Source organism: Amblyraja radiata, chromosome 25 (genome assembly GCF_010909765.2).
Source record: "Amblyraja radiata isolate CabotCenter1 chromosome 25, sAmbRad1.1.pri, whole genome shotgun sequence".
Taxonomy (NCBI): domain Eukaryota; kingdom Metazoa; phylum Chordata; class Chondrichthyes; order Rajiformes; family Rajidae; genus Amblyraja; species Amblyraja radiata.
This window is the reverse complement of record NC_045980.1, coordinates 28,160,188-28,182,781: the sequence shown is the minus strand read 5'-3', so window position 1 is coordinate 28,182,781 and position 22,594 is coordinate 28,160,188. Positions and strand designations below refer to the sequence as shown.

At 42.1% G+C, this 22,594-nt stretch overlaps 1 protein-coding gene across 7 annotated transcripts in view; it reads right to left on the bottom strand.

Annotated features, from left to right (window-relative positions):
• Nucleotides 1–22,594, bottom strand: part of cit (citron rho-interacting serine/threonine kinase) — a 153,229-nt gene that overhangs the window by 110,567 nt on the left and 20,068 nt on the right. For all 7 annotated transcript variants that reach the window (XM_033043639.1, XM_033043633.1, XM_033043640.1 and 4 more), the window contains exons 7-9: nucleotides 20,117–20,210; nucleotides 14,249–14,452; nucleotides 11,834–11,987 (exon numbers count right to left, since the gene is read on the bottom strand). In XM_033043639.1, coding sequence (XP_032899530.1) covers nucleotides 11,834–11,987; nucleotides 14,249–14,452; nucleotides 20,117–20,210 — 452 coding nt within the window. The remainder of the gene's footprint in view (nucleotides 1–11,833; nucleotides 11,988–14,248; nucleotides 14,453–20,116; nucleotides 20,211–22,594) is intronic.

Sequence of the window (22,594 nt, the reverse complement as noted above, 5' to 3'; positions counted from 1 at the left end):
AGGAAACCAGAGCAACCGGAGGAAACCCACAAGGACACAGGGCGAATCATAGAATCATAGAATCATAGAAAGTAGGTGCGAGAGTAGACCACCAGGTCCGTCGAGCCCGCACCGCCATTCACTCATGGCTGAACACTAAACAGACACACTTACCCACAAACAGTAGACACAAGACACAGAACACAAGACACTACCCTCCCCTCTATACCGCTATCACCCCTCTCCACCCCAAGAACCGCGTGATCTCCTGGGGGAGGCAAAAAAACGGATAAAAACCCAGGTCCAATTCGGGAAAAAAATCCGGGAAATTCCTCTCCGACCCCAATCCAGGCGATCGACACTTGTCCAGGAGATCACTCAGGTCTACTATACTAACCATACCTAGGTCCATATCCCTGCCCTCTCCCCGTAGCCCCTTATCCCCTTGGCAGCTAAAAAACCATCTATTTTTGACTTAAATATATTTAACATTTCTGCTTCCACTGCTCCCTGGGGCAGTGAATTCCACAAACTAACCACCCTCTGGGTGAAGAAGTTCTTCCTCATCTCAGTTTTAAAAGAGCCCCCCCTCACTCTGCAACTATGTCCCCTAGTTCTAGCCTCCCCGATCATTGGGAACATCCTCGGTGCATCCACCCGATCAAGGCCCCTCACGATCTTATACGTTTCAATGAGATGTGCAAGCTCCTTACAGACAGCACCCGAGATTGGGATTGAACCCAGGTCTCTGGCACTGCGAGGCAGAAGCTCTACCAGCTGCATCACTGTGCCACACTTCGCAGTATGTGGTTCCGAGAAATAAAAACAAATTAGTGGAATTAGCAAAGCCCACTAAACAAGTTCGGCACTCAGAAAAGATTACTATAAATAAACCAAAAAGAGTTCAGCCCAAAACAAACTATCTCCCCCTTAGATAGACACAATAAGCTAGAGTAACTCAGCGGGCCAAGCAGCATCTCTGGAGAGAAGGAAAGGGTGATGTTTCGGGTCGAGACCCTTCTTTAGCCTCCTCCTTGCATCTTAGCCCAATGTTGCTTGTTCAGCCCAAACCAAACAGGCATCTCCTCCTTTTTCTTAATTCAATTTTTTTTTCTGCATTCTGGTCATTGTAATTTTGCAATTGTAGCAACATGAGCAGTGACAAGCTTAATGCCAATTGCTACTGTATTTGCAGTTCCAGTTTTTTTTCCTCTCATAACCTATTTCGCTCGCTTTTTGCTTCCCTTCCTTCCCTCACCATGCACCATTTCCCAACTGAGACGGGTTTCAGTAAATGCTGTACTGCAACCAACCACCAGATGGCATGAAAGTGCATCTTTGGAGATATAGCGTTCTTCCTGCAGACATTTCAATCGTCACCCATTCCTTTTCTCCAGAGATACTGCCTGACCTACTGAGTCACTCCAGCATTTAGTGTCTATTTTCAGTGTAAAACAGCATCTGCAGTTCCTTGCTACATTTTCCATGTTCTGGATTGGAAATCACTGGCATTCCCAATACAGTAAACCTGCATTTGGCTCCATAAATGTAGTCATTCCCAAAACAATGTATTCACTCATAATCTACAATAACTTTGCAATGATATGCGTTTCAAAGTCCAGTATATGCAATCTAATGGCTGTTGGCATTTTGGGTTCGGTTTCCATGTTCGTTTTCACATTATTTAGCATTCAAATAGTTTTAATACAGAGGTTATGAATTGTTCCATGACCGTGAAATATGCTCAACCTACCCTAAAGAAAAATGCATAAGATGCAACGCTGAGGCAGTCAGACAAGAATACAAGAGGATGAAATGGACAGGGATTTTGATATTTAGTGCCAGGTCAACCATTCAATAAGATCATGGTTAAACATTTTTTTCCAATCTCACTTTTCTGCACTAATCCCGTATATCATAAATGGCCCAAAATGGCCTCTCTCTTTGCATCCATTTAGCGTATGAGTTTTCTAACATGTCTGGGTGTAAGATACCAAAGATTCACACCATTTGGTTGAAGAAATTTCTCATCTCTATATTGAATGATTGACCCCTTTTTTTAGGAACATAACCCCTGATGCGCTGGATAGGGGAAACATCTACGTAACATCTCCCGGTCACGTCCTTAAAAATGTACATTTCAATGAGATCGCCTCTCATTTATCTACGCTCAAGAAAGTATAAACCTACAATTCTAATATTTTTGCATAAAGCAAATCTGTCATTCCAGGAATTAATCTGCTGCACCTTGACCACACTCCCCTCTCCTTTATTATGTAGGGAGACCAGACGTGTACACAACATTGCAGATGCGCTTCAACAAGTTTTGAGGTTCAGCTCCTGATTGTCGAAGACAAATATTCCATCCAAAAGGACATGAAAATTGATCTCAAAACCTTTAGTCTAGAGGGAGGAAATAACAATCACCTGGAACACTCTTGCTTGACAACCATCTACTGATGAATGCTGTAAAATTAGCAAATACTACCCGGTTCCTGTTCAGAAAACTCAAATCAGTCGAAAAGCATTCAAATGTTTGCTGCCAAGTCTTGAATAAAATTGATCTTCTGGATTACACCCTGGAGGGCTGTAAACAATTGTCAAACAGCAGAATATACAAGTCACTAGCTTCGAAAGAAGGGGCCAATAAAAAACAAATCAGTGAGGCAAATGGATTACACAAGGACGTCTCAGTGCTTTCACTTCATATTTACAAAGTGGAATCAGTATTAAAGTATTATGACCGAAAATATTTCATTAGCAGAAATTCATTAATTTATTCTAGAATATTTGGAGCTGTTACGAAAATAGATTAGGTAATAAAACAAATTACTAGCTAGAGTTCAGTTCTCAGCTTCACTTCACCCACGGCATTGAAGGGGTTAAAAGCTTGGAGACGGTAATTATGCTGTAGATCAATGTGAACCCATCCTTCAGAGGGATGGAACACCTACACACTGATCGTGTACTGTAGCACTGCTTACACTGGCAATCCCGTTTCCATGGCATCCTATTCCATTCAGACATTAACGCTGCGTTATATAGATTCATGAAATAAACCAAAACATGCTTACATCTCTGCAATGCAATACCATCCCTCCTGAACAAGATCAACATCAGATATAAATCAACCTGTTATGGAAAACAAATAACCAGCATCCACAATCCAGTTATTTAATTAATCTAAATGAATCCAAGTTGACTAATGACCAACAGCTATTTTCTTGTCATCAGAGTCCATAGCAGGTTAACATATCAGTAAAATGTATCTTATTTGAGTAGTACTGTATTAGATATTGACTCGTCACATTACTGGAGCAACAGTACACATTACCCATTTCTGAAGGGAAGAGCTCACTGGTTCTGCTGTGCCATGTAGATTTTTCCTCATTGCATAACCATCTATGTGCGACTCATTCTAAAGTCCCTGTTACGTCCACAGAATAGGTGGTGGGAGAGATGTAGAAGCAGAACGCTCACCAAATGTCAAATAACTTTTAACACAAATCTGCACGTTTTTGATCATTGAAAAGAGGATCAATATTAGTCTCATTATGCTCCAGAAAAAAAATTGGTCATTTAATCCAAGGCTACTGTTACAAAAAAAAAGGGCTTTTTTTAGCTTTCATTTTCAGTTCAGTTCTGGAGTGGGTTTTTCTCCCCACTATCGATGTTTGGCAAAATCAATTTTTAGTTACAAATAAAAACTTTAGACGATTGGATCAATTTCCTATTTCTACTAAGTTATTAGCAAATGATATTAACAATAATAATGCCTGCACATTCAAAGCAGGTCATTGCCATCGGCATTTTCACTAATCTGGGTTTTCCCTAGCATATCACTGGTCAATGGATTATATGAAGTATCCACAAACAAAGGCGAGTGGCCAGAGATCAGTGTGCAATACCCACATTTTAAAAGCCATTGCAGATTGACTGTAAAAAATATTGCCAAAACATGGGTATAAAATAATTCTTTTTGGAAAATAGGTCTTCGACAGAATTTCGAGGATTCTTATTGTAAACAAAAACAAATGTAGAAACTAAAGGACCGCTTCAACAATAATCAATTAATTCATTGAACAGTGAGCTATTGAACACTACAAATTATGCAATTTATTTCAATTCAGAGAAACTCCTCATACAAAATAGTGGCAAGTTATATATGGGATAAATTAGGACCATACACTGAAGCTCATAACTAGTATATGGGGGACTAAAACGTTTTGGATGACTTTAATCTATATGTTGCACTGCATGCTCTAATAACATTACATAGGATAAGACCACTGGTGCTCCCTTCCTATGGAACGCTATTATTTAAAACCCAAAAGCACATATTCGTCTATATTAAAACATCCCTCAGTGTTGTTCACCTTAGACATTTCAACTGGTTTTGAATTAGAACCTGAATGTCTTGAGCTTCTGCCACGTTCTAAACAGTTGCTGCCTCAGATAAACTGCGGATTTAGCAGATGGCATCCCAACCTCCCCCAGAATCAAAAAGCTGCGACAGTAGAGTAACATGCAATGCAGAAACAGGTTGTTTGGCCTATCAAGTCAGCACCTATCATCAACTACTCATTTAACATTAATCCTGCAATAATCCCTCGTTTCCTTCAACATTCTCTTCAATTTCCCCTAGATTCTACCATTCACCTATACACTTGGGGCAATTTACAGTGGCCAGTTAACCTAGCAACCTGTACATCCTTGGGACATTGAAGAAAATCAGAGCACCCAGAGGAAACTCACTTGCGATCACGATTGAACCTTTGGGACTGAGAGGTAATGGCTCTACTAGCTATGCCACTATGCTGCTCGAGTAATATTTGCCCCAATACCAGAAGCAAGATCCTCTTGCCTAACAAGTGGCATAAAGACCGGTCCTGTTGCTCAGAAGGGTAAGGAAAAGAAGAGATGGGCAATTGTAATAGGGGACTCTATAGTCAGGGGGTCGGATAGGTGATTCGGTGGACGCAGACAGGAGACCCGGTTGGTAGTTTGCCTCCCTGGTGCCAGGGTCAGGGATGTGTCTGAACGGGTCCAAGAAATCCTGAAATGGGAGGGAGAGGAGCCTGAGGTTGTGGTACATATAGGTACCAACGACATAGGTAAAAAAAGAGAAGAGGTCCTGAAAGAAGAATTTAGGGAGTTAGGTAGAGAGTTAAGGAGAAGGGCTGCAAAGGTAACAATCTCAGGATTACTGCCTGTGCCACGCGACAGTGAGAGTAGGAATGGAGCGAGGTGGAGGATAAATGAGTGGATGAGGGACTGGTGCAGTGGGTATGGATTCAAGTTTCTGGATCATTGGGACCTCTTTTGGGGAAGGTGCGACCTGTACAGAAAGGACGGGTTGCACTTGAACTCGAGGGGGACCAATATCCTGGCGGGGAGATTTGCAAAGGCTACTGGGGAGACTTTAAACTAGTATGGTTGGGGGGAGGGACTCAAATTGGGAAAGCTAGCAGTCAGTGTGTGAGGCAGGAGGCAGAGAATGGTAGCACTCTGAGGCAAAATGTAGGGGAGAGAGAAGAAAAAGACAATAAACAGAGAATAAGAGAGGGTGGGTTTCTTAAATGTGTATATTTTAATGCTAGGAGCATTGTAAGAAAGGTGGATGAACTTAGAGCCTGGATTGACACCTGGAAGTATGATGTTGTGGCGATCAGTGAAACATGGTTGCAGGAGGGCTGTGATTGGAAACTAAATATTCCAGGATTTCGTTGCTTCAGGTGTGATAGAATTGGAGGGGCAAGAGGTGGAGGTGTTGCATTGCTTATCAGGGAAGATATTAAAGCAGTGCTTTGGCAGGATAGATTAGAGGGCTCGTCTAGGGAGGCTATTTGGGTGGAACTGAGAAATGGGAAAGGGGTAGCAACACTTATAGGGGTGTATTATAGACCGCCAAATGGGGAGTGAGAATTGGAAGAGCAAATATGTAAGGAGATTGCAGATATTAGTAGTAAGCACAAGGTAGTGATTGTGGGAGATTTCAATTTTCCACACATAGACTGGGAAACACATTCTGTAAATGGGCTGGATGGGTTGGAGTTTGTAAAATGTGTGCAGGATAGTTTTTTGCAGCAATACATAGAAGTACCTACTAGAGAAGGGGCGGTGCTGGACCTCCTGTTAGGAAATGAGACGGGTCAGGTGGCAGAGGTATGCGTTGGGGAACAGTTCGGGACCAGTGATCACAATACCATTAGTTTCAATATAAATGGTTTTAAATCCAAGAACATGATTTTAAACACTGGTGTCCCCCAGGGTTGTGTTTTATCACCGATTTTATTTTCCATCTACACAAACAACATAACAAACAATAACAGTGACATTTCCCTTTTTAAGTATGCAGACGATATGGCCCTGGTGGCCCACATCAAGGATCACACTGTTCAAAAGGGAACTGCAGATGCTGGAATATCGAAGGTACACAAAATTGCTGGGGAAACTCATCGGGTGCAGCAGCATCTATGGAGCGAAGGAAATAGGCGACGTTTCGGGCCAAAACCCTTCTTCAGACTGATGGGGGGTGGGGGGGGGGAGAAAGAAGGAAAAGGGGAGGAGGAGGAGGAGCCCGAGGGCGGGCGGATGGGAGGGTGGGAGGAGACAGCTAGAGGGTTAAGGAAGGGGAGGAGACAGCAAGGGCTAGCAAAATTGGGAGAATTCAATGTTAATGCCATAAGGACGCAAGGTCCCCAGACGGAATATGAGGTGCTGTTCCTCCAATTTCCGCTGTTGCTCACTCTGGCAATGGAGGAGACCCAGGACAGAGAGGTCGGATTGGGAATGGGAGGGGGAACCTACCTGAACTCCCGGTGGCTCAGCACTTCAACTCCCCCTCCCATTCCCAATCCGACCTCTCTGTCCTGGGTCTCCTCCATTGCCAGAGTGAGCAACAGCGGAAATTGGAGGAACAGCACCTCATATTCCGTCTGGGGACCTTGCGTCCTTATGGCATTAACATAGAATTCTCCCAATTTTGCTAGCCCTTGCTGTCTCCTCCCCTTCCTTAACCCTCTAGCTGTCTCCTCCCACCCTCCCATCCGCCCGCCCTCGGGCTCCTCCTCCTCCTCCCCTTTTCCTTCTTTCTCCCCCCCCCCCCACCCCCCATCAGTCTGAAGAAGGGTTTCGGCCCGAAACGTCGCCTATTTCCTTCGCTCCATAGATGCTGCTGCACCCGCTGAGTTTCCCCAGCAATTTTGTGTACCTTCAAGGATCATACTTCTCTGGCTGCCTACTATCAGCAGGTCAACACCCTGATGCTGTGGATCAAAGAGAGCTCTCTGGAGCTTAACATCTCCAAGACCAAGGAGCTGTGTTGTGGGGGGAGGCGAACATCTTCCCCCCAACCTCTCTTTGAACCTCTGAGGCGGAATGGGCATACAGTAGAGCAGGTAGAGGCCTTTAGATACCTGGGCACAGAGATTGACACCCGCCTGTCCTTCTCCCAGCACACAGACTCTGTGTACAAGAAGGCACAGCAACGCCTGTTCCTGCTGAGGAAACTCAGGAGCTTTGATGTCAGACAGGACATTTTAACAGCTGTCTATAAATCACTTATAGAATCTGTACTCATCTTTAACATCACATCCTGGTTCACCCTCACCTCTGTCAAAGACAAATCAAAGCTTTCCCGGATCATCAATCAAGCAAGCAAAATAACTGGCAAAACTCAAAATCAATTATCAGTACTCCACACCCAGGCAGTTAAAAGGAAAGCCAACCTCATTACACAGGATCCCACCCACCCCCTGCACAAGTCCTTCCAACTTCTGCCATCAGGCCGCCGATATAAAGTCCCCCTATCCAAGAAAAACATCCACAAAAACTCATTCATACCCATTGCCATAAACTGCTTAAATAAAAAATGAACAAGGGACAAATTAACCCTGACGCACTGTCACTTTACACGTATCCACAACTTTTATCTTGTCTATTTTTATAGTTTCTAATCTTTATACTTGCTTTTAAGATCTATACACACTGTGTGTGCTCGCAGAAATCTGTGTTGTATGACTGCTTATCAGTACATTGTCCTGGTTGTATGTTGAGCCACGTCAAAGAAGATTTTCTGTTACGACAGACAATAAAGTTTTCTGAATCTGAATCTGAATCTGAATAATTATGGAGAGGGTCAGAACTGGACCTATGGTTGAGATTTTTGATTGGAGAAAGGCTAACTTTGAGGAGATGCAAAAGGATTTAAAAGGAGTAAATTGGGACATTTTGTTTTATGGGAAAGATGTGGAAGAGAAATGGAGTACATTTAAAGGTGAAATTTTAAGAGTACAGAATCTTTATGTCCCTGTTCGGTTGAAAGGAAATAGTAAAAATTGGAAAGAGCCCTGGTTTTCAAGGGAAATTGGACACTTGGTTCGGAAAAAGAGGGAGATCTACAATAATTATAGGCAGCATGGAGTAAATGAGGTGCTTGAGGATTATAAAGAATGTAAAAAGAATCTTAAGAAAGAAATTAGAAAAGCTGAAAGAAGATATGAGGTTGCTTTGGCAAGTAAGGTGAAAGTAAATCCAAAGGGTTTCTACAGCCATATTAATAGCAAAAAGGATAACGAGGGATAAAATTGGTCCATTAGAGAGTCAGAATGGACCGCTATCTGCAGAGCCAAAAGAGATGGGGGGAGATATTGAACAATTTATTTTCTTCGGTATTCACCAAGAAGAAGGATATTGAATTATGTGAGGTAAGGGAAACAAGTAGAGTAGCTATGGAAACTATGAGATTCAAAGAAGAGGAAGTACTGACATTTTGAGAAATATAAAAGTGGATAAGTCTCCAGGTCCGGACAGGATATTCCCTAGGACATTGAGGGAAGTTAGTGTAGAAATAGCAGGGGCTATGACAGAAATATTTCAAATGTCATTAGAAACGGGAATAGTGCCGGAGGATTGGCGTACTGCGCATGTTGTTCCATTGTTTAAAAAGGGGTCTCAGAGTAAACCTAGCAATTATAGACCTGTTAGTTTGACGTCAGTGGTGGGCAAATGAATGGAAAGGATACTTAGCGATAATATATATAAGCATCTGGATAAACAGGGTCTGATTAGGAACAGTCAACATGGATTTGTGCCTGGAAGGTCATGTTTGACTAATCTTCTTGAATTTTTTGAAGAGGTTACTCGGGAAATTGATGAGGGTAAAGCAGTGGATGTTGTATATATGGACTTCAGTAAGGCCTTTGACAAGGTTCCTCATGGAAGGTTAGTTAAGAAGGTTCAATGGTTGGGTATTAATGGTGGAGTAGCAAGATGGATTCAACAGTGGCTGAATGGGAGATGCCAGAGAGTAATGGTGGATGGTTGTTTGTCAGGTTGGAGGCCAGTGACTAGTGGGGTGCCACAGGGATCTGTGTTGGGTCCACTGTTGTTTGTCATGTACATCAATGATCTGGATGATGGTGTGGTAAATTGGATTAGTAAGTATGCAGATGATACTAAGATAGGTGGGGTTGTGGATAATGAAGTAGATTTTCAAATGTCTACAGAGAGATTTATGCCAGTTGGAAGAGTGGGCTGAAAGATGGCAGATGGAGTTTAATGCTGATAAGTGTGAGGTGCTACATCTTGGCAGGACAAATCAAAATAGGACGTACATGGTAAATGGTAGGGAATTGCAGAATGCAGGTGAACAGAGGGATCTGGGAATAACTGTGCACAGTTCCCTGAAAGTGGAATCTCATGTAGATAGGGTGGTAAAGAAAGCTTTTGGTGTGCTGGCCTTTATAAATCAGAGCATTGAGTATAGAAGTTGGGATGTAATGTTAAAATTGTACAAGGCATTGGTGAGGCCAATTCTGGAGTATGGTGTACAATTTTGGTCGCCTAATTATAGGAAGGATGTCAACAAAATAGAGAGAGTACAGAGGAGATTTACTAGAATGTTGCCTGGGTTTCAGCAACTAAGTTAGAGAAAGGTTGAACAAGTTAGGGCTTTATTCTTTGGAGCGCAGAAGGTTAAGGGGGGACTTGATAGAGGTCTTTAAAATGATGAGAGGGATAGACAGAGTTGACGTGGATAAGCTTTTCCCACTGAGAGTAGGGAAGATTCAAACAAGGGGACATGACTTGAGAATTAAGGGACTGAAGTTTAGGGGTAACATGAGGGGGAACTTCTTTACTCAGAGAGTGGTGGCTGTGTGGAATGAGCTTCCAGTGAAGGTGGTGGAGGCAGGTTCGTTTTTATCATTTAAAAATAAATTGGATAGTTATATGGACGGGAAAGGAATGGAGGGTTATGGTCTGAGCGCAGGTATATGGGACTAGGGGAGAATACGTGTTCGGCACGGACTAGAAGGGTCGAGATGTCCTGTTTCCGTGCTGTAACTGTAATTGTTATATAAGTGGAAATTAGTATTGTATTACATGGTGGAATATGATCACACTAACCAAGTATTGCTCAGGTAATTTTCCTAATGTTTCTAAACTTGATTATGTAATTAGGGCTAAATTTACCCTCCAGATGAAGTGTGTTTCTGTTTGTGTAAGTTCTCAAGTTTTACAATAAAAATTTCTGAGTTAGGGGAAAGCCAGAAGTTTGAGTGGGGCGCAGGAAGAACTACATGGGAAGGGACAATTATTGATGTGGGGGAAGGGAGGTGTTTGTAGAAGTCACCTAAAAGTAGAGAATTCAACGTTCATACTACTGTGTTGTAAGTTACTCAAGCGAAATACGAGGTGCATTGCAGTGATAAATGATAAAAACATCAAGAAACCAGATTAATTGGACATCTGATTCGCTTCCTCACTCTTTAAAATCTACCAAAATCTCAACAAAGTTCAAATGTAAGAGAAATATAGACGATTCCTCTGGACGGTTGTATCTACCAGCAGTTCAATACTATATAGGTCAGAACAGTTACGCCACTGTACTTGATATCCATTCCACCATCACTTTAGAGTAGATACTGGTTGTCATGGGTACCAGGCAAAGAATGCAATCAAGCAGCTCACAGTGGCTAATTTATTAGTGCCTCTTTAACCTGTACAGAGAAGGAGAAAAGCAATTCTTCAGGATGCCTTCCCAATAAAACAGCATACAAAATTCCATTACCAAATCTTAAGATATTTCCAGGATCTCTGAGAATTCCTGGCAAGGCCGATATTTATGGTTCATCCCTAGTTGCCCGGCAGAAGATGATAGTGAAATGCCTTCCTAAATCACGACGGGCCTTCTGTTAAAGTTGCGCCCACTGCGATGTTGGGAGGAAGTTTCAGGATTTAGATCCAGCAACAATGAAGGACTGGCAATATATTTCCAGGTCAAGTTGATGCACAACTTAGAGGAAAAGTAAAGGTGGTGGTATTCCCACCACCCTGATGCCTTGTCCTTCGTGCCAGAATATCTCACAGGTTTGGGAGGTGCCATTAGAGTAGCCTGGATAGTAATTCAGGCATGCTGTAGAAACACATGCTGCAGCCACCGTGCAGTGATGGCAGAAGATATGAATGTTTAGGGTAGTTGATGGGGTATCAATCAAGAGTGCTGCTTTGTCCTGAATGTTGAGTTTCTTGACAGTTTTTGGTGCTGAATTCATCCAGGTAAGCATCTGAATTTTGAGGGTGCCTTTGATTAACTCAGCGGATCAGGCAATATCTCTGGAGAAAAGGAATAGGTGACATTTCGGGTCGGAACCCTTCTTTAGACTCATTATTATAATGTAACAACATTATCGTTGTTCCTTGGCCAGCACATTAGCAAAATCATTATGTGGATCTCCCAGTCACTTTTATGGCTTTTTATACACGGTGCAGGAGGGAATTTGATCTTTATACAGTACTGCAGTGCAACAAAATATTAGGATACTTGCAACATTCAACAAAGATAACTTACTGTGCCTGATGTTGTTCCAGTTAATGTTTGTGAAGAAAGGATGGCAGATGAGTCCCTCATAATTCAAACGCTCCTTTGCTTCACACAGCAGACTTTGCACCAAATCTAGAAACTCCTTACTTGTTTTTGGCTCATCTGGAAATTTCAGAGATCTCTACAATAAGAGAACAGCATGTATATATTAACATATAATTAAAAACTCTGAATCAACATCACATGACATGGGGAAATCACTACCCAGGAAACATGCATAGTGAGCTTCTTTTTAGATCATATTGATCAGGATAAAGATCTCACAGATCTAGTCCAGTATCTCTAGTCAAAATAATTATGACAACGTTTTAAATTTTTTTTTAATTGTCCGATCCATTATCATGTTTGTTCGAGACACATGAAAATATATTTTATACATTAAGAAAAATCAAGACATATAGGATTATTGGAGGAAAAGTGCCTCTGAAGTAAAATATCAGCTATCATCTTATTAAATAGTGGAGCAGGCATCATGGTTCCGAAGGTCTTACTATTTCCTTATATTGACCCATTCCTCAATTTCCTCAGGAAAAGCCATTCCCTGGAGAAATATTATTAGCCAACTATTTAAATCATTTAAAAATGTAACTCATTTGCTTTGGATTTCTAAATATAAATAGCCTATATGAATTGAAAGAACTGTGTCTCCAACCTAATAACATGAGCATCCTGATGTTTACAACCCTCCAGTTAATCCCTTTTTGATTCCCAAAAATGACATTAATTCTTTACAGAGTTTAGCTGAATGTCATTGCATGGAACATTAGCAACTTTAATTATTTTAAATGGCTCACGAAAAACCCATTTTACACGCACTTTACAGGCAGGGTATGTCTCTAAATAAAACGTTCCCGAATTTCATCCCTACAACGGACCCTGACTGTTTGCCTAATAGTTTCATCAAATTGTTGAAAACATGAAAAGACACTGCATCTCCCGGTTTCCCATTATTCAACCTGTTACATCAGCAAAGAATTCTCGCATATATATATATCAAACATCATTTATTTTTGAAAAATATAAAATACGTTGATTCTGCATGATTGACATTTTCTAAATGTCTTGCTTAACAATGGATTCCAGCATTTTTCCAATGACAAGTGTGAGGCCAACTGGCATAAAGTTTCTTGCTTTTCATCTTATTTCTTGAGTAGAGGTCATAGGGTCATACAGCATGGAAACAGGCCCTTCGGCCCAACTTGCCCACACCGGCCAACATATCCCAGCTACACTAGTTCCACCTGTCATTGTTTGGCCCATATCCCTCCAAACCCGTCTTATCCATATACCTGTCCAACTGTTTCTTAAACATTGCGATAGTCCCTACCTCAACTACCTCCTCTGGCAGCTCGTTCCATACATCCACCACCCTATGTGTGAAAAAGTTACCCCTGTAGATTGGTTATTTCCTACTAACCAATTGTAGTGCTTGTAGTGCACCTTCCCTCGCCTATTTTGCTTTGGAGTTACCCGTAAAGCTCACGTGTGATGAGTCCCAGTACGGACTTGGTGCTGCTTGCCTGCAGACCACTGCCGATGACGACTGCAAGCCCGTTTCATATGCCTCTCGCACACTAACTGATACTGAACAACGTTACGCCCAGATTGAAAAAGAATTACTTGCAGTGGTTTTTGCCTGCACGAAATTCAAAGAATTTATTTTTGGGAAGTCTGTGACTATAGAAACAGACCACCAGCCACTGGTCACCATCTTGAATAAACCCATTCACGCTGCTCCGGCTCGCCTGCAACGGATGATGATGCAGCTGCAGCGTTTTGATTTCAACATTGTCTATAAAAAAGGCAAGGACATGCACATAGCTGTCACGCTATCAAGGGCTGCACTCAAAACCAGCGAACAACAACTCTCTGAACCAGACCAGTTCTCAGTACTGAAGGTATCGTATGTTCCTACTGATTGCTTAAGCAGCCTGGCAGAGCACACGGCTACTGACGAGACTTTGCAATTGCTGTCCGCAGTCATCCGGCGTGGCTGGCCGGATAAACAACACAACACCCCGCTCACGATCCGCCCATACTTCCTGGTTCGCAACGAACTGGTGTTACATGATGTGATTATAGTCAAGAGCCACAAGGCAGCTGTCCCAGCTGTCCTCCAGGGCAAATACTTTGACGCCGTCCACTGGGGCCGCCCCAGCGTGGAGGCAACCTTACAACGGACACAGAGCATGTTTTACTGGCCTGGTATGACCAAGTACATACGTGACAAAACTGAAGTCTGCGCCATCTGCAAAAGCCTGACGCCACACCAGCAGAAGCAGCCCTTACTGCCGCACCCGGTTCCTCCTCTACCGTGGTCCATTGTCAAAAGATAAACCAAACATAAATACATTAAATACAATACCAAACGACAATACAAACCTGAAAGTTCTTGATGTTGCTGGAGGTTTTGACCGAAGTTCCCTCAACGAATGGAGACCTTTCATAAATCATTTCATAAGCAATCACTCCCAAGGACCACCAGTCGCACTCCACCCCATATGGGGAACATCCATCTCCGTTCATCACTGTCAATACTTCAGGAGCCATGAAATCTGGTGTGCCAATTGGTAGCTTTGTGCTCACCTGTTAGAGATGTAATGGAAAATACGCACATTAAAGATACAAGATAGATTTATTCATCACATGTGCCAGATGGCACAGTGAAATGAAATTCCCATACAGCCATACAATAAAAAAAGGGACACAACACAATATAGGGTTTGACATAAAACATCCCCACACAGCAGAATCAAAGTTTCCCACTGTGTGGGAAGGCACCAAAGTCAGTCTCTTCCTCCATTGTTCCCCGTGGTCAGGGCCTCCCCGTGCCCTCCGCAGTTGCCGCTACGGGCGACCCGATGTTCAGGACCGCTCGCCGGGGTGTTGTAAGTCCGACGTCGGGGCAACTATATACATTATGCTTGGAGCAAGTACCTTGGAGTTTACCTGGACAGTAAACTGGACTGGTCCAGGAACGCTGAGGCACCGTATAAGAAAGGACTGAGACGTCTGCAGTAAGATGCTGCAGATGTTCTTTTTCGCTGTCGTGTGCTGGGGCAGCAGGGTAAAGGCTGCGGACGGCAGCAGAATTAACCAGCTCATCAGGAAGCCTGGCGCCGTCCTGGGGGTGAAGTTGGATTCACTGGAGGTGGTCTTGGAGGGGAGGATGGTCCTCAAACTGTGGAGCATCTTGGACAATACAGCTCACCCCCTCCATGACATACTGGCCAACCGGAGGAGCACCTTCAGCAACAGACTGGTTCCACCAAGTTGCAGCACAGAACGCCACAGGAGATTATATTTGCCTGTGGCTATCAAACTGTACAACTCCTCCCCCTTCTGTCATGGGGTAGACTGACTCCCCTTAACCCCCCTTCTTCCCCCCCCCCCCCCCCCCCCCCCCGCCCAATCTTTGCACATCCCCAATCCTGGACTTTCCACTCATCACTTTAATTTAATGTTTCATGTATCTTGTTGTATTTTATGACTGTTGGCAGACCAATTTCCCTCCTGGGATCAATAAAGTTCTATCGTATCGTAATCCTACAATTAGTTAGGCATTTTCTTTCATTCTCCATTATTGTAAAAACTATCAAGACATGGTCGGTTTTATACTGTAGATAGTTAACTGAAAACGTGAAATAACACGAGATTGAATTTACATTACATAATAAGTTTGGTGGGTGACATCAGAATGTATTTTCCGCTTTTAAAAACAGGAAATTACTACATCAAAAATTTTTAATTTGTTATTTTTAGTCAATTACAGTTTTAACGCATAGTAATGAAAGGCAAATTTATTTGAATGGCAGGCAAGTTATTTTAAATACTTAAAACTCTACCTCAACATTGAACATCATTCCACCATTCTTGTTTCTTCCATAGTGACAAGATTTAAATGGCTACAGTATAATTACTGCAGTAAATAGAGTTATCTTAAATAGCTCAACGCACAGTAATTTTGAAAACTGCAATATCTGCCAGTGCTAGTTCATGCCCCCTTATTGACCTCATGATTTCTTCTTATGATCCTCAATCCCCTGTATTCTACTCAGGATACACTTGATCCCGCTGCTTAATCCTGACTCATGCCTCCTTCCTTATCCTGACAAGAGCCTCAATTTCTCTCATCATCAATGGTTCCTTATGCCAATCTGTCTTGACCTTCACTTTGAGGAATTTGCAAACCTCTCACTATCATACTTTTAAAAGCATCCCATTTCTAGACGTCCCTTTGCCTGCAAACAATCCACTCCAATTAACTGTTGTAAGTTCCTCTCTAATACCGTCAAAGTTGACCTTGTCCCAATTTAGAACTTTAACTTGTGGACCAGCCCTGTCCTTATCCATAACTATTTTAAAATTAATAGAACTGTGGTCCCAAAGTGCTCCCATTGGCATTTCAGTCAATTGCCCTGCCCAATTCCTTCTGAGTATGTTCTTGGAAAGTTAAATATATATAATAAAACAGAATGCCCATGTGTCCCGTGCATAGCTCAGTAACAAAACAACTTTGAAATCTGAAATTCTGACATGTAAGTTAGGTTTAGCATAAGGATGTGCGCTAAACTCCCATAGGAGGCCCTCTGTCAAAGGGGGCCTAATTTTAATTTTCCTCATATAAAATTAATGAGTTTTATTTTGAATCTAGGACAAGAGCAGTGAAGCATCAGATCAAAATGCTGCAAGATCTTAGACACAATAATAAATTAATGGGAGGTGTTATTTTAGTGCTAGCTGGAGATTTTTGTCAAATGTTATTAAAGCAGATGAATTGAAAGTCTGCATTAAAGCTTCACATATTTGGGAAAGAGTGAAACAATTGCGCAAGAAAATTAATAGGCAAGCGCATCTGACAGACAATCCATATGCGAGAGAGTTTGTTTTGAGTTGATTCAGATCAGGAAATAGGAAATAGGTAAATTAAACATGAAAACTTAACAGGAATGATTTCAATGAAATACTTAGGGTCAAATTGTTGCATCATTTAATGATCTGTTGAAACTATTATCATTCAACACGATTCGAATTACCAATGGATTTTGTGAAAGACCAATTTTAACTCAAAATAAAAATGACAGCATGGGCCACAAGTAAAATATTTCTTTCAACGCTTTCCAGACTGCCTGTACAATTTAAATCTAAGGACAGTGTGATAGGCTTTGCTGAAGTTGTACATTTTCTTGCTGAACTTGTAAAATCTCTGTCATCACTTTGCCATCACATAAGCTTGAACTAAAAGGAGCTCCAAACTTGCTCCTCAGAAGCTTGGACCCTCCAATACTCTGTAACAGCAGACAATTATCTGTTCAAAACTCACAGACACGTACAATTAAGGCTAGCATGACTGGTAATACTTTTGGGGAAAATGTCTTCATCCCTTGGATACCAATTATTCCATCTGATCTGCCTTTTCAATTCAAGTGACTTTAGTTCTTGGTTCAGCTTAGTGTTGCTATGAGCATTAACAAGACACAAGGACACTCACTAAAAGTTAGAGAGAGAAAAAAGAGAGTACAGATGCTGGAATCTCAGGCAAAAAACAAACTGTTGGAGGAACTCGGATCTGGCAACATCAGTGGAGGGAAATGGTCAGAACCCTTCTACAGTAATGGAGTGGAGCAGAAATAGCTGGTGGGAGGTGCAAATTCCAATGCTTCTCCCATGTTCACCAATAGGTTGGTTTTTCCAGAGATGGGATATAAATGTATACATTTTACACCAGTTGCAAAAGAATAAATCTAGTGTATTTAAATCTTAACAATAAAATTAACACTCAAGTTAAACTACATAATTTTAACCCCAAATTATATTATTCGTGGAAAAATTATGTATTTAATTTAGATTTTATGTCATTTACAAGGAGTATTATAAAATCCAAGTGCATGGAAATAAAGGCAAATCGTGTTTGCAGCAGAATGACCCAAGCAATACTGGGTATAGCAGCAAGTGCTCAATAAAAGCAACACTTTGAAAGCCTAATAAAGTTTCATAGTCACAGCACCAGGTTGATGCCTTGCTACATACTACAGAACTATATACTACAGATCTCCTAATATCCCTTTTTGTTGTTTGAGAAAAATGTATTTTCCCAAGATTGAGAACCAAAATATATGATGAGAGTTTTATTGTTATACTGAAATCTCCAGACATCACAAAAACATATTTTTAATTTATGAATATAAAAGTGCTTTTAGGGTACAGCTCTTTTGATGGTTTACAGAACCTTCCTGCAATGTATACCGATCACTTATTTAATGCTTTACAGTGTTTGCCATTACATCTGACTATATACACTCCATTGAGGATAAATGGGGATCCTGTGGATAGGGTGAACTGTTTTAAATATCTGGGAGTCCACATCTCCGAGGATATGACATGGGCATCACACGCCTCAGCACTCGTGAGTAAGGCAAGGCAGCACCTTTACCACCTCAGGCAATTGAGGAAATTCAGAGTGTCTCCGAGGATCCTCCAGTGCTTCTACGCAGCGGCGGTGGAAAGCATCTTGTCCGGGAACATTACCATCTGGTTTGGGAATTGCACTGCCAAGGACAAGAAGGCTCTGCAGAGAGTAGTGCGTTCGGCCAAACGTACTATGGGAACTTCACTTGCCCCCCTGCAGGAACTATACATCAGGAGGTGCAACTCCAGAGCCAACAATATCATGAGAGACCCCTTCCACCCCTGCAACGGACTGTTCCAGCTGCTACGGTCAGGCAAACGCCTCCGTTGCCATACGGTGAGAACGGAGAGGTTGAGAAGGAGTTTCTTCCCAGAGGCCATTCGGACTGTAAACGCCTATCTCACCAGGGACTAACTCTACTGAACGTTTTTCCTTCCATTATTTATTATGTAAAAGAATATGTGTGTTATGATTGTGTTTATAGTTTGTTTGGTTGTTTGGTTGTTTGTCTTTTGCACAAAAGTCCGCGAGCATTGCCACTTTCATTTCACTGCACATCTCGTATGTGTATGTGACAAATAAACTTGACTTGACTTGACTATAGCCTAACAGAGCCTCAAAAAAATATGGTATCTGAAAAACATGATTGTGAAATAGGAATAATTTTGGGAGGTGAAGAATTAAGACAGCCATTTAATTTGCAATCCATGGGCAACAACTGATCTAAAAAGCAAAAGAAAACTTGAGTACCAAAAGCTGTTTCTTACGTAATGTTTTCTATTCTCCCTGCAGACTTTAGCAGTTCTAATAACAGTTGGATTTGCCATTCTTAAATGGTCAACATAAATAAACATATTTTAAACTCAGAATCGTCAAATATATTTGCAATCTCAATCTACACTCCTTGAGAAGCATGCAATATTTTTAAGAATTTTGAAATATGAATACTACATGGAAGGAAGCTGGAAATCACTTTGCAAAACCAAAATTAAAAAGTTAATGCGATGAGGTAAAAGTGAATCACTGCTTCATTTGGAATGAGTTTTGTGTTCCTGAATGATGGGCAGGGAAGAGGCAAAAGGAATAGTTGTTCCTGGGGATGCCTGGAAAGGTGCCCGAGTAAGAAAGTGAGTATTGTTCGAGATGGAAGAGCAGCAAAGGCAGCATGATGGAAATAGTCCTATTGGAATGCTGGAAGGGGAGGGAAAGATACACTTGTGCCAGATTTTAGCATTCATAATGTAGTCTCAACATTGGAGAATCTTAACACAGATTCCACTCAGAATACAAAGATAAGCCTGAGCTACCAGTTACGTCACTTTAAATCGCCATCACATTTCCAGTCTTCTGCCTTTGTTGTCTTACACTGTTCCAACCAAGCCTAGCACAGACTTGAGGAACAGCATCTCAGGAACCAGAAGACATAGGTTTGAGGAGAGGGGGGAAATATTTAATAGGAACCCGAGGAGTAACTTTTTCACACAAGGGTTGGTGGGTGTGTGGAACGAGCTCCCGGAGAAGGTAGTTGAGGCAGGCACTATCGCAAAGTTTAAGAAACATTTAGACAGGTACATGGATAGGACAGGTTTAGAGGGATATGGGCCTATTGCAGGCATATGGGACTAGTGTAGATGTTGATCAGGGTGGGCAAGTTGGGCTGAAGGGTCTGTTTCCTCGCCGTATGACTCTATGGCTATGTTTAATTTGTGGTCAACTCTAGCCACTTACAGGATTTCACAAAAACATAATGCACCAAGGAGTCAGATTGTATTGCTAGGATTAAGCATACTTCAACATCAATGTACAGACTAACTTCAATGTTCTGGGGGTCTTTGTCATACCGTTTTGTTTGCTGTCAGTTTGGCTGCCGATCCAAAATCAGCCAATTTAATGTGCCCTGTTCGATCAATGAGAATATTCTCAGGTTTGATGTCCCTGGGATAAGACAGAAACCATTTAAGCATTCTTTCAAATGACAATATATGTAACTACAATGCTATTTAATGTGTTATTAATGGGTGATTTTAGAGTTACACATAAAAGTGTCAGGATAGGTTATTAATAACATTCTCATCCGAGTCAGGATGTAGACAAGACTCATTACAGCATTGAGCACATCAGCATATAAAAACAACAGAGCAGGAAAGCAACATAAATTGGCAGACAGAGGAGCTCTTCTATTATCTGCATTGTCCTTCTACAGTATAATACCTGTATAGTTAACCGTGGTAATCATACTAAACAAACAGCAGACACCAAAGTGAAATATATCACAAAACTAATATACCACCACTACGAAGTTTTGGAAACCCCAAGCAGTCTTGCATTAGGTACATAAAGCGGCATCCATGATTTGTAACTTCAAAGCTCTGTTTGTCTTTAGTCACCATCCTACCATTAGAATATGACATGGCTGTCTATTCAGTATTTTCTGCTCAGCTGATATGGTGTTCACTTAACGGAAAATGATCTGTCAAGAGAACTGGATTCGACGTCATGCACATTAACCAGATTGTCGTTGGCTTGAATTGGTTTACGAAAGGGAAGCCATGTATGCCGAATTGTCCTTTTTTAAAAAATAAATACAACATATGAATCATGAAGACAGTTGAGTAATTCTAGTGGAATCAGCTGAGCGATGGAAGGGCCTGGGGACTGAGTCATTGGGTTGGAAAAACTGGAAGATTAAGGTTTGTTGTGCAATAGCAGTGAGAATAAAATACCAAAGTGTAGTATCAATGAGACTGGGGGATGTGGGATTAAGATTGGCTGGTACGAGGAAGGATAGGTGCTAGAGATTGATAACTATAGATGTGATGCTACAGTCCGGAAAACACTAAGAGGAGGTATCTAGGTACCTTTGGAAATACAGCATTAGCTCTTTGATATTCTCCCAGTGACCATGTGGATTTCCCCCCGGGTGCCCCGTTTTCCCCCCGCACTGCAAAGACGTACAGGTTTATAGGTTGACTTGGCTTCGGTAAAAAAAAACTGTAAATTGCTCTTGCGTGTAAGATAGAGCTAACATATACTGGGATCGCTGGTTCGGCGCGGACTCGGTGGGCCAAAGGGCCTGTTTCCGCGCTGTATCTCTAAACTAAACTAAACTGCAACCCATAATGGCAATCGCTGCACATTACCTTGTTGGCGCACTTGATCAGGAAAATGACATCAGTGAGATCATTCATTGTGCCAGCAGGGGGAGAGCCCTCAACCAAATTCCCAGTATTGCTGTGTGCTGATTATATTAGTGTTCTCCTTCATAGAAATGCATCCTGAATACTATGAGGCACCTGCATCATACGCAGTGGCCACATTGTAGAAATTGCCCCACAAAGCATTAAATCAATGTGTAGTGGATTTTTTTTAAAGTAAATGCACTAAATAACACAAACCATACTGCAGGTTTAGTTTGGCAGGATTTCAACTATAGGTTTTCTCACGAGAAGGCAACAGCAAGAAATGGGGCAAAGCATAGTCTACCCTCCACCCCCACAGCCATTTAAAAATAGAATGCGATGCTTTCATCTATATTACTAAAAGTCTGTTCTTGACTGGTTTTGGCCTTCTGTGCTGTGATTTCCGAGAGATCGCCGCCACCTACGGCCGTCATTTTTGGCCACCTCGCTCAGAGCCCCCCTCCGCCGCATGTGTGCCGAGGATTTTTCCCGTCGATGAAAAATGACAGAGATATTAATGTTTTTACAAAATTCCCCATTCTCTCTGCTGCCCCTGCTGGAGGGAGGGGGAGGGACTATAAAACCAGGAAGTGGTGTGCCTCAATCAGTCTCTGCAAGTGGTGTGCCTCAATCAGTCTCTGCAAGTGGTGTGCCTCAATCAGTCTCTGCAAGTGGTGTGCCTCAATCAGAGCTCTGAATGACACTGAACAAATGTCTCTACAGCTGTGAGTACCCATAATGTGGTTTGAAAATGAAAATATGGTTAGTTTGAGGGGGAAAAAGCACTGCCTGCAAATGGTTGTTTGGGGGGTTTGGGTAAAAAGGCACTCTCTCTCTCTCCCCTCCTCTCTCTCTCCCCTCCTCTCTCTCTCTCCCCTCCTCTCTCTCTCCCCTCCTCTCTCTCTCCCCTCCTCTCTCTCTCCCCTCCTCTCCCTCCTCCTCTCTCTCTCCCCTCCTCTCTCTCTCCTCTCTCTCTCTCTCTCTCCTCTCTCTCTCCCTCTCCTCTCTCTCTCTCTCTCTCTCTCTCTCTCTTTCTCTCTCCTTCTCTCCTCTCCCCTCTCTCTCCCCTCCTCTCTCTCTCCCCTCCTCTCTCTCTCCCCTCCTCTCTCCCCACGTCTCTCTCTCTCCCTATCCCTCTCT